The sequence below is a fragment of the Passer domesticus genome, chromosome 6, assembly GCF_036417665.1.
Source record: "Passer domesticus isolate bPasDom1 chromosome 6, bPasDom1.hap1, whole genome shotgun sequence".
In the NCBI taxonomy this organism is placed as follows: domain Eukaryota; kingdom Metazoa; phylum Chordata; class Aves; order Passeriformes; family Passeridae; genus Passer; species Passer domesticus.
Window position 1 is genome coordinate 14,345,076 of NC_087479.1, and position 12,246 is coordinate 14,357,321.

The 12,246-nt window shown below is 39.7% G+C and overlaps 1 protein-coding gene across 2 annotated transcripts in view; it reads right to left on the reverse strand.

The window, feature by feature from the left end:
- Window positions 1–6,150: 6,150 nt before the first annotated feature.
- The window catches only part of BDKRB1 (bradykinin receptor B1), a 31,241-nt gene continuing 25,145 nt past the window's right edge, over window positions 6,151–12,246 (reverse strand). The window contains exons 1-2 of one of the 2 annotated variants that reach the window (XM_064423464.1): window positions 10,665–11,118; window positions 6,151–8,106 (exon numbers count right to left, since the gene is read on the reverse strand). In XM_064423464.1, coding sequence (XP_064279534.1) covers window positions 6,967–8,052 — 1,086 coding nt within the window. In that variant the 5' untranslated portion in view covers window positions 8,053–8,106; window positions 10,665–11,118 and the 3' untranslated portion in view covers window positions 6,151–6,966. Of the gene's footprint in view, window positions 8,107–10,664; window positions 11,119–12,246 lie in introns of those variants that run through there. The other variant, XM_064423465.1, reaches the window with a different exon arrangement.

Here is a 12,246-nt window from a genome sequence, read left to right on the forward strand (position 1 = left end):
CCAGCTGCTAAGAAGAAAACTAACCAGCCCAGCCAAAATCAGGACAGATGTATTGTCGCCCATGGACTGAGTTTGAGAGGGAGATGGATCTGTTCAAGCCATGCTTACTAACCAAGCTGAAACTCAAGAACAGGCCTTGCTAACATTTCTCTCACTCACCATGATGGGTATTTGTGGTGCAATGTCCTTTGGAAAATTCAGATAGAACAGGCAATTGTGACCAAATGGGTCCATGGCCATTCTCCACCAGGGATAAACATACTGGCTGCAAGGGCTTCCTGTGATTTGGAGCTGAGGAAAGAGGGGGCAGGTTCTTCATCTAGCCCAGTAGGCTGGGAAAGATAGCCAGGATTTGCTCTGACTCATGTGTGAAATAGAAGCCTTGGCAATAAACAGCAACTACTGAAAACTCAAAGGAAAAAACAGCTAAAATACTTAAATAAACTGTCTAATTCAGATGGATTTGTTTCGCATCAATGTTTCAAATTCCCTTACAAAAAAAAAAACAAACCAACAAACCAAGCCAAACTGCTCTTGCATGGTCCAGTCCCAGGATGTGTATTTCCATCTGTTCTTTGAGCTGCCAGAGGAGGATTTATTTTGAAACCCCAGTTTTTCTCTTCATCTGTCCTCCTGACAGACCCAAAGTCCTGCCCTGCTCTTCTGTGATGAAGGTGTTTTGACAAATCCTTTCCAGTGACCAAAAGGAGTGTCTACTCTTTGTCAGGAGTCCTACTGTGCTACATGGAAAGGGGAATGTTTCTTTCTTCATTTTTGCTGATGACAATATTCTTCCTATCTTTTCTTATTTTACAATGTCTCCTAATATTTTCAGTTGTGATCAAACATGATTAATAGACTCATTTCCTTCTAGAAAACCTTATTGAAATTAATTTTTCAGTTTAATTATATGTTGTGTCAAAGATTTCTCAGTGTAAAATTCAAGGCAGCATGTGTGTTATCAATATGATTGATTTTATTTAATATGCAGGATGGATGATTTAATTTCTTCAGGGTATTGTTTGGTTTACGCAAGTGTGTTCCTCTCCTACATAAGGCAGGGTGACACAAGGTTAATCAGAAGTGGATAAGTTGCAATGTTGGAAATTCAAAGCTTAGTCATAAGACTGTAACACCATATTATAACTCATACCCTGAAGGAGACCACACTGAAATTCCAGGGACAGTCTTAGGTCAAATATTTCCTGGCCCTTGGATGTTTGATTTTTAGTGTTTCCAATCCTGACAGGGCTTTTTAAGGGAGTGTAATATTCCAAGTCCCATCCTGAGATATCTGCTTCTTCCCTTTTTTCACAATTTGCTCTGATCTCTTCACCATCAGGTCCCAACTCTGTTCCAGTTTATTGTCAAAGTAATTTCCCTTTTACATGCACATTGTTGTCCCCTGGTCCAGCCAGGGCATGTCTCCTGCTCCCTCAATGTTTTCTTTTGGTCACTGTGACCTCCCTGCTCGTCCCCACACTCTGGCATTGGGAAGATGCTGACACAGGCACTGGTGGGTTATTTCTTCTCTTGCCTCACCCTTTTCCTCTACTTTTTGACTCCCAATCTCCAATCAGATATTCCTCTGTTCTCCATTAAACTCCACGCATTTCCCCAGTATGATTTTGGTCCTGACACCTTGTTGCAGCTTTTGTCACTCGCTCCTGTCCTGTTGCTGGGAGTGCACCAAGAGCTCACTGGGAGAATGAGCAGCTTTTTTGACACCCTCCACCCTTGACCCATGGGCAGTGAAGTGGGTCCTGTTGCTCAGTGACCGAGTCTCCTGTGAAACCCTGTCACAGGCAGCTGCAGAGGTGTAAGCATCTCTGTGAGGATTTGACTGCTGAAAGCTGCAGCACATCTGACCTGTGAGCAAAGTGCTTTTTTTCCATCCAAGAGTCAACATATTTACTCAATGCGGTATGATTTGACAGGAATGACAAACAGCTCTCTTCCCAGGAAGATGACTGCTGGCAGGTTAGAAATCCCTGTGGCTATAGATCTCTGAAAATGCTCAGGTCTTTACTTTTAGGGATCAAAGTATTTTAGAAATCAATCAGCTGGGTTTGGTGGTGTCATTGCTGTTGTTAAAGGTGAAGGTTCTGTGATATGAGAACTATCTGTATTTACAGGCAGAGTTTTTAATATTGAAATGGCTTGCCAAAATGTTTTGATGTTACAAATGTAAGTCCAGGCTGTATTATTCCTTGAGATGTGTTTCAGTGAATCCTAAATGTCTCTTTATTACATTAGTGCTAGGAGCCCTGCATGATAAACTAAGACTGGGCATTAAGCAAGGCCTGAACAGATTGTGCAAAGATAGTCCTTGTCCTAGAGAAATTAATAGTAAAATACAAATGCTATATAGACAGATGAGAACAAGTTAAATTATACTTGCAAGATCATAAGGTGCAGAAGAGAAGCTTTTTAATGATTAATGCTTGACAACGTTTATGAGGAGTGTGAGAAGTAACGAGAGAAGGTAAAAATGATGCTTATTGAAAAGAACAAGCCATGGGCAGTGGAGGCTGGCAATATTAGTCCTACAGAGCTGACATTTCAGCACTGATTGAGAGGTGATCAGTGAAGAACCCAAAAGGGCAAACAAGGAAACTTTAATTATTGACCACAAGAGAAGGAATCAGTGGAGGGGTACACACTCCCTTGTGCTGGGGCAGAACCAGCTATGTTGATATTTTCCCCAAAAATTGCTGTCTGAAGTGGTCTCTCAAGGTCCTGTTGCTGCTGTTCTGCACTCTCTCCTGGGCAGCCTGTCACTGGCTCCACCAGGAGCTTTTTTATTAATGCTTATCCTGAGATATCCTTGCTGCAATTCAAGTTCATTCTCTATTTTCATATACACCTTCAAGGCACAAACAACACAGCACTCCTGGGTCAGGTTTGTTGAGGTTTAACCCCAGCCTGCTGCCAAGCCCCATGCAGCCACTTGCTCATCCCCCCACCAGAGGGATCTGGGAAAGAATCAAAAGGGTCAAGGCTGGAAAACTGATGTGTTGAAAGACAATTTAATAGGGAAAACAAAAGCCACACACATTAACAAAGCAAAATAAGCAATAAATCCACTGTTTCCATGGGCAGGCATGTGTTCAGCCACCTCCAGGAGAGCAGGGCCCCATCACCTGTGACAGATACTTGGAAAGACAAATAACATCACTCCAAATGTCCCCTCCTCCTTTTGCTTCCTTCTCCCTTGCATTTTGTATACTGAGCATGATGTCATCTGGTCTGGAATATCCCTTTGGTCAGTTTGGGTCACCTATCCTGGCTGTGTCTCCTTCCAATTTCCAGTCTTCTCTCGTGTGGCAGCATGGAAAGCAGAAAAGGCCTTTGTTCTGTGTAAACCTTGCTCAGCAATAACAAAAACATCTCTATATTATTAACACTGTGTTCAGCACAAATCCAAAACGCAGCTCCATACTAGCCACTGTGAAGAAAATTAATTCTACCTCAGCCCAAACCAGCACATTCCATCACTTATTCAATACCATTTGCATCGTGCCCAGGTCCCACAAGTTCATTAACCACCATCCTTTGACATAATACACAGAAGTAATTTCTTGAGTCAATGGACCACCCCTAGAAAATCCTCATAAAATGTCCACAAATGTTTATAAAACATCCTTTGAGTTCATTTAGTCCATGGTTTCAGGCTCCATCTGTTCTGGCAGTCACTCAGTACAGGAGTGGTGTTGTGTTTCTTGGAGTTACTGGGCACCAAAGCCAGCTCAGGTCTGGTCACTGGTGCACTTAAACTTCTTCTTGTAAGGCCTCTCCTCCATTGATATGGATTTCTGCTGTACTAATTCCTGTAACATTAACTCAAATCACAGCTTACAACAATATCAAGGCACGTCCATTACAATCTCCACCCTCGGCCCCTTTTTGGACCAGGTTATCTGGTTTAACATTGCAATGAACTCCTCCTCTTGTCTCCAGCCTGGCTGCAACAAGGGTTCTCCCTAATTCCATAATTTATGTAGTCTATGTGGACGTGACAGCTGGGTAAGAAAGAGACAAAATTAGATAAGTTTTCCCAGAATTGGCCTGAGAGGCTTTAGGGAGTTGAAGATAAACAATGATAGCTTATTATCATAAACAACCTGCAGGTGTTGTTTTCTACTCTCTGTTTTCTTGTTTTTCTCAAAGATTGTTTACAAGAATGGGTTCCTGTAAATTAACCAGTCAGATGAAATGTATTAACCAAATGACCAATGAAGTCCACCTGGACTGAACAACTTATAAAAAGGAGCAGTCTGAAGTAAATGGCACATTATGCCAATCAGCCTTCTGGTGAGTCTGTGTCATTTCTTACTCAGCAGTGACAAGTCTACATTGTCCTCCTCCATGGGCTGCAGGGCACACTGCTTCACCGTGGGCTGGAAGAGAATCTCTGCTTCCCCTGCTCCGGCAGATGTTCCCATCCACATGAGACAGTTCTCTTTGAACTTCTCCACTGTGGGTCCTGCTCAAGGGCTGCAGTTTTTCATGAGCTGCTCCAGTGTGGGTGCCCCATGAGGTCACAGGTCCTGCCATAAACCCTACTCCAGCAGAGGCTTCCCGCAGGGTCACACCACATTCTCCTTCAGGCATCCACCTGCTCCAGTCCCGGGTCCCCCAAGGGCTACAGGTGGATCTCTGCTCCATCACGGGCACATCCACATCCCTTCAAGTCAAGGTCACACTGGTTCCAGCCTGTCCAGTACAGCAGCAACACCTTGGCCACCTGCCAGCCCAGCAGCATCACCGGGGCTGTCACCAGAGCCTTGCTGGGCACAGCTCAGTGAGGTGAGTGCAGCACAGCGCAGCAGCAAAAAGTGGCCACTAACGAGCACCAGACCCTAACACACAGTCAGAAATGCATACATTTACAGAAATTCATGCTGGAGAGTAAATCCATTGATTTGCAAGACTCTGTTAAGCAGTTTAAAGCAGTATTTAAACTACAGATGTTTTTCCTGACAGTTGAGCATATGTAAAAGAAGCAGTGCTTTCATGAAAGCCCTTGTCACTTGCTCATGGATAGAAACAGGAAGTTTTCCATTAAATTCAGATTTCATACTCATTTTCAATCTTTTATGTCATAGCTAAAATATGCCACCACACTCAAGAAGTGTTTTTTCCATTTGTTTGTATATTGAATAACATGAACAAGTGTTAGTCAGATGAGACAAGATATTTTTCCCTTTAAAGGTCCTCAGCTGCAGTGAGAAAATGCAACTTCTTTTTCTGCACCTTTTTCACAATTTCAGATTTTTTCCTTTTCATTTTCCTTTTCTCTTTTCCCTTTTCTCTTTTCCCGTTTCCCTTTTTTTTCCTTTTCCCTTTCCTTTCCCCAGAAAATATCTCTGCTTGGAAGATTTTTCAATTAAAGATTCAGCTGGGGATGTATTCAGTGTTCAACAGTTTACAATACATGGGAATTAGGAATTTGATTTCAGATGAGTCAGGGGACTTCACATGTTGTTGTTATTATTGGTGTTTAAGCCTGATATTTATTTTAAAAACATCTGTCACAGAAGCAGTGGAAGTAGTAAACCTATGACAGATTCTTCCTCCCTGATCCCTTAATCCACTCCTAATTCTTAAACCATCATTGCAGGAAGATAGACTTTTAAGTCTTCAAAAGGCTTCCACTGTTCAGATTCAAAAAGATTGAAAGAACTATTAAAAATTAACACTAATCTTATTGCAATGAAGTTGAATAGACAGATTTCTATAATCAGATAAGAGATTAATTATATATTCAAAATGGAAACACTAAAAAGAACCACAGAAAGTGTGGTGCTGTTACAGTGAGTAACTGTAAAGGCTGAACTGAACAGGCTTTACAGTGAGGAGTTAAATGAATTGTTATACAAATGGTGTGTCTGGATGCTCCCTTCTGCACCAACATCCTCTGGCTGAACAGGCTGCACTATCTTCTTCCATGTCTGTACATTCACATAGTTTGATCTCAGTTGCTTTACATCTACTCTGCCATTTTGGCTGTGATGGAAAAGAAGTTTTTTATAAACTATGAGAGTTTGTGTTCTGGTAGCAACAAGGATTTTTATCACAGAACTATATATTTGCTCTTCCTTAAATGAAAGAGACAAATATAAGAAAGACAAGACTATGAAGCAAAAGAAGATGTTACATAGTTTATTAATTTTGATTCATAAAATCATAAATATGTATCTAAGAATTTGCCTCTAAATAATACCGTATCAGTGGCCATCATATATATATGCACATATAAAAAATAAAAAGGATCTTTACAGTACTTTATAAGCAATTTTGTAATACTTTACTGGATCAGCAAAAATCAAGTTTTGAAGAGGCTACTGTATTACCTTGTTTTTTTTACAATTTCTGTACACTTTCTTCGTGTTACATCCTCTTGTACAATAGTTATGCACTGCACATGATTAAATTACACAAAAAAAAATTCCATACATCTTACTGTAAAAATGCATATCAGTGAAAATTTTGTTCAAAATTACCAAAGTTATCCAATACCTGCTTCAATGCATTTATCAGCTGAAATTAAGCTCATATTTGCTCTGTAATACTTGTTGTAATTTTATGTATAGTGTTATAGGTGGTATAGTAGCTGTCATCACAGATACAATGCAGCAAAATATTCAGCTAACTTATGGCTTTCTGCAAAGAAACCAGATTTCTGGTATTTTGTCAAAAAGTTTTAAAGCCATGTTAATAGGTAAGACAAGTTAGATCATTTGGTAAAAAGTTCTGGCATCACACGTTGTACATTTGGATGGATAACACAGAACAAGAAAAGCAAGCCTGAGGAAAAAGTAAGCAATCAACCAAGTGATTTACTTTAATAGATAATTAGCTTGGTCTGTGAAGGTCAGATCAGAGTGTTTCATATTCATTTTTAATGCCATTTGCAGTGGCATAAAATAAGTTATAATATCGATGAAGAGGAACTGAGAATCATTATGTTAAACTACTCTTGACTGGAAACATGTTGAAATTTGAAGACATTTCTTTGAAAGATACCCATCTCAAAGGAAATCCACAGGGAATAAACTGTGAAAAAACTTCTAAAGCCTTTTGCCTGAAGTATTTCCCAACAAAGACATAAATCACGGGGTTAATGCAGCTGTTGGTGATAGCCAGCATATAAGAAAACTGCTCCCCAAAGTTGATCAGTTCCCCCCAGAAGCAGCCTTTTATCACTTCTGTATGGTATAATATATCAAGGAACACAAAAAAATGGTGAGGAGTCCAGCAGAAAAGAAACATCAGTACCACAGTGAGGATCAGCCTGGTTGCCTTTGTGCCTTTGTGCCTCTTGCAACCCTTTGCTCTGAGTGCTTTTCTTTCTTTTGCTGTTTTTTGTAGGGACCTAATGGTGGAGAAATTGAGGAAGATGATTGCTGTGGATGGCAGCAGGAACCCCACCACATTGCCTACCAGGCTTTCAGCTATTTCCCACGATGGGCTGGGGAACTCCAAAGTGCAGGCTGAAATATTCCACTGGGGAAAGTCTTTCACAGTCCGGAACATGAAAGCTGGGACGCTGAGAAGGATGCAAAAGAACCAGATGAGCAAGCAGATCCCTTTGGTCATAGACTTGCTCCATATCTCTCTGTGGTTCAAGGTGTGGACAAAAGTCAAATAGCGGTCCATGCTGACGGCCACGAGCAGGTAGATGCTGGTGTACATGTTCAGGGTGATGGAGGCGCTGATGCTGCGGCACAGGAAACTGCCAAAGGGCCAGTTAAACTCATTATTGATGTTCTCTGCCCAGAAAGGGAGGCACGTGAGGAAGATAAGGTCAGCAACAGCAAGGTTCATAAGGTAGATTTCAGCTGTCTTCAGGGGGCCCTTTTGCAGGGAATAAATGAAGAGAACAAACACATTTCCAAGCATACCAATAACGCAGACAGTGTTGATGTACTTGGGTCCTATATAGTACACGATGTCCCACCAGTCATCCAGTTCTGGGCAAACAGTTGAGTTGCTCTGATTTTGACTCTGGTTTGAGGAGGGAATATTCAGTAGAGGAGTTTCAGTCATTTTTTAAAAAATTCAGAAGTGAACAGGAGACGTCTTCGAAATGAGAGACAATAACTGCAAAAAAAAAGCATAAAAGAGCAAAAGTCTCCCATGAGTGGTGCAACAAACATTTAACTGCTGCAAATTCTTTATTAGTCCTTACTGATTATTACAGGCTAGATAAATCCATCTTTGATATGTGCAGCAGTGGGAAATGTTCCCAGTATTAGCAAGGATAGAACTTCCTCTACATCCCATTAAGTTTCCTCTCCTTGTTTCCATTGTTTGAAGTGGCACAGAGGAAGGAAAGTCACAAATTAGTGTAAATAGTTCTGTACATCTCCTCCAGACTGATGACAGACAGATATGGGAGAATTCCATCTCCCTGAGAATAGTGGGAGTCATGCTGGCGACACAAAGCCAACTTTGCATCCTTCCCTGCCCCTTCTCTTATTCTTATTTACCATGCTACGTACATTATTATGTTACTGTATTATATACTATATTATATATACATTAATATATTATTATATTCTGTTGTCCTGCTGAAGCAGGACCATGCCTGTTTCCCTGAATTGGAAAAGCTGCTCACTCCCTGTATGTGCCACTTGCTGACTGAACTTTGCATTCTTTTGTTCCTTCTCAGTTCCTGTCACCCTGAACTTTGGGTTCAAAATTGCTGTTAGATTAGACAGCTTATTGCCTTCAAATGTCAGTGGTTGGAATAATAAAACACAGACTTCTCCAAAATATTACACTAAAAATCGTGCCTGGAGGAAAGGCCTCTGCAGCTCTAAATTTACAGCCCTCTTCTCCAGCTCAAAAATTTTATTTGAGTTTGGCTGTCCCAGGCTCCAAAGTGTTTAGCTCATCATAGCATTGGCAATACCTTTATTTTTTTCTCGTAGTTCCATGTGAGACTGTGCAGGACTAAGAACATGGGTAAAACCTTATCCTCCCATGAAATTGCTCTGGACTTTTTGTCACAGATTCACTGTCAGAGCTGCCCCTGCTTCTTTCTTCTGGTGCTGCCATGCTTGATGATAGTGCCCGGATCCTGGTTTTTACAGCATTTGGTCTCAGAACATTATGGAAGGCAAGTTTTTGTTGAGTCTGTTCTGCCATCTAACATTTCAGTATTTCATATGCAAGTGGAGCATGTCGATCACAGAAAAGAATGTATTTGAAAAAATGAATATTTTGCAATCAGTCATTCTAAATGTTGACTTTCTGCTGCAGCTATTTTACTCTGCCTTTTCAGCTTCTGTATTTTACACCTATTTTTCCATCTAATGATGGAATTTCTGAAAAGACAATTTAGGACCATCTTTCATCTCTTTTACACACATGTCCAGCCTCAGTGATTTCTGTATACGAGTACCTCACAGAACTTATTTTGGGATGCCTCTAGGAATAAGTATTAATATTCCACATCAGGCTATCTGGTACTAATGCACAGAACATTTTTCATCTCTGCAGAATTAGGTGAGCAGCAAAGTTGTGCTGGAGTTCATAAACTCACTCAAGCTGGCAGCCTTGGGGGGGAACTGAGCTACAACTCAAGATAGCACAGCTCCCTGGATTTCTCTCACAACAGTTTGAAGGTTACCTAGTTCACAGACCTCTCACACAAACAAAGATAACTTGAGAGGATCTAAAACTGCAGGTAAAACACATGTAGCAAATGAATGGCTGATTAGCATCAGAGAGGCTCTTTGTGAGACAGCAGAAATCTAGTGCTGTTATAGCAAGAGGCTGGCTAAGGCATGAGAGAGCAATGGCAGAAAATCTGTAACTTGATATTTCAAAAATAATGTAGAAGAAAGATAACAGTTCAACCTAATCAGAATTATTTATTTTAATAAATATAGAATTGAAAGAAATTCTTACTGTCCTTGCCTGCCCTTTTCCTGACACTTCTTGCTACCAGCTTAAGCCAACCACTCTGCACACTTCAGACACGATCCCTCAGCTGGAGCCACAAATTCATTCAAGATGGGCTCAGCTAAAAACACCTGGAAGTTTTATTTTTCATTGCAACTTAGATTTTATTCACAGCTAAATCTGAATTCTTGTTCAGCTAGCAATAGTACCTGAGGATTCTGTAGGGTTTTTTTTTGCAAATATTTCTTCAGGTCTACTAATCAGTGTCTGAGCACTACCACAAGCCACAAGCCTTTTATAAATTTAGAATTCCAAATGTTCTCTTGACAGAAAATGCATTTTATTTTCCATAATTCCTGTAAGTATTTTGAAGTAGTTAGTGCTAATGGAAAATTAGCCACATGAATGGTTTTCAATTTCTGTCCTTAACACATTCCAGTCATCTTTTATACAAATAATGACATATTTTTCTTACTTTGAACTGATTTCTGATGAATTTCCATGCACAGTGCATCTATCACCCCTTTTACTACTAATACTAATTAGCCAGTTAGAGCAATTAGGTAAAATGGATCGTGGCTTTACATATAAACTTATACTGACCTTCAGAATTACTTTTGTGTTGAAAAAGAAAGGGAAAGTCTTACTAGACTGCGCAGATCAGAACTGAGAGCATAAAAGATTATTTTTTAAGATAAAATATAGAAATGATTTTAATAAAGATAATGCATTTAAAAAGATAGGCATACCTACTCGTTGTCCTTCCTGGCAATCCAGGCAAAGTTTCAAATTCGGAAACAGTTGACAAACAGCAGTACAGAGGTTACTGAGAGAATTCAAAGAGGCATCCTGAGGCACAACTGAGTGACTGAGGGCTGTCCTGAGTGTTTTGCTGGCCATACACCATGTGTATGATGTTACATTTTGGAAGAAAGCCCCAGGATTTTTTTTTTTAACTTTCCCAAACGTCAGCTGAAGTAATTTTCAAGACATGTAAGATATTTCATTCTCATTGTGAAATAATACAAGCCATGTGTCGTGGCTCTTGTCATCCTTTGACCGCTAATTAAAGCTCTCAAATTGTCCTTGGCAATTAAAAGTTCCATTGTGTGAATGTCTGTAAAAATAAGAACTTAATTAACAGCTCTGAATTGCCTTCTCTGTACCAGTGCACACAGGGAGAAATTAGAATTAGGTTTTGTTGTGTTGGGAGCTCCTTTCCCTGCTGGACATGAGGGGGGCCATGCCCAGGAGTTGGGGTAAAGCAGCAAGGAGAGGTGGGAATGGCTGCTGAAACATGAGCCTTGTTAAATCCCATTAACACTCTTTTTGAAAAGAACTGCTTTTTGCACACACTGTAGGTGTCCAGGGCATGAATCTCTGTGAATATTATTTTTCAGTAATATTCATGATGACTGCTGTATTTTCTTAAGCTTGTACCCAAATAAGTTTCTTACTTTTCTGATTACTTTCTGGGACCAAGTAGCCTGAGAGTGGTGGTTTATAAATTATTTTTCTCTTTTTTATTCTGATTGTCCACTGATTAGAGTAATATTTTAAAAAGATAATATCTTGCATCCCAGACTTTACATACAAATCTGTCTTAAGCATAGCCATATAAATAATTTAGGTTTTCAATAAAAAAAAAACCCAACAAACAATGAGAAATTATCAAGGGACTGGAATTTTCCTACTTATAGGAAAATATTCTTTTGGCTACTTAACGAACACATGCACCATATATCTCAATTCTTATTCAATTGTGTCCATTTTTCTTTGATAAGTAAGTTAAAATGAAAAGGCAGGGGAGGCTGAGTGGTGATACCTTATTATGAACTTCCTTATCATGAAAAATACTTTTATTCCAAATTTTTATTCATTAAAGGATAGTAAGATAGCTATGCAAACAGTGCTAAAATTGACAAACAAAACATGTTCCAGTTAACACCATCACAATGGAGAAAACTCAAAATGGCTCAAGATTTAATGTGTGTTTGTTTTTTAAATATCTTGTAAAATTTCAATTTTGGCAAAGAATTGAAAACAACATGTAATTTGTGAATTACACATTATGTAAGGAATCCTAACAAATAACAGAAGGAAAATCTTGAAACAGCCCATCTCACACTGACTCATAAAGGTAAGTGCAATATGACAGGAGATCTTCGTCACAGACTTTCCAAAGTCTCCACTTTGCTTACACTACTGCATTTCCGTGTTTAAGTTATTTTTTCCATAATGAAGAACATTTGAGCAACAACAAGAAGTTTGGAATTTGTCCTTGCTTGGACATGAATCTCTAGGATCTGCCAAGTTCCACATTTACTCACA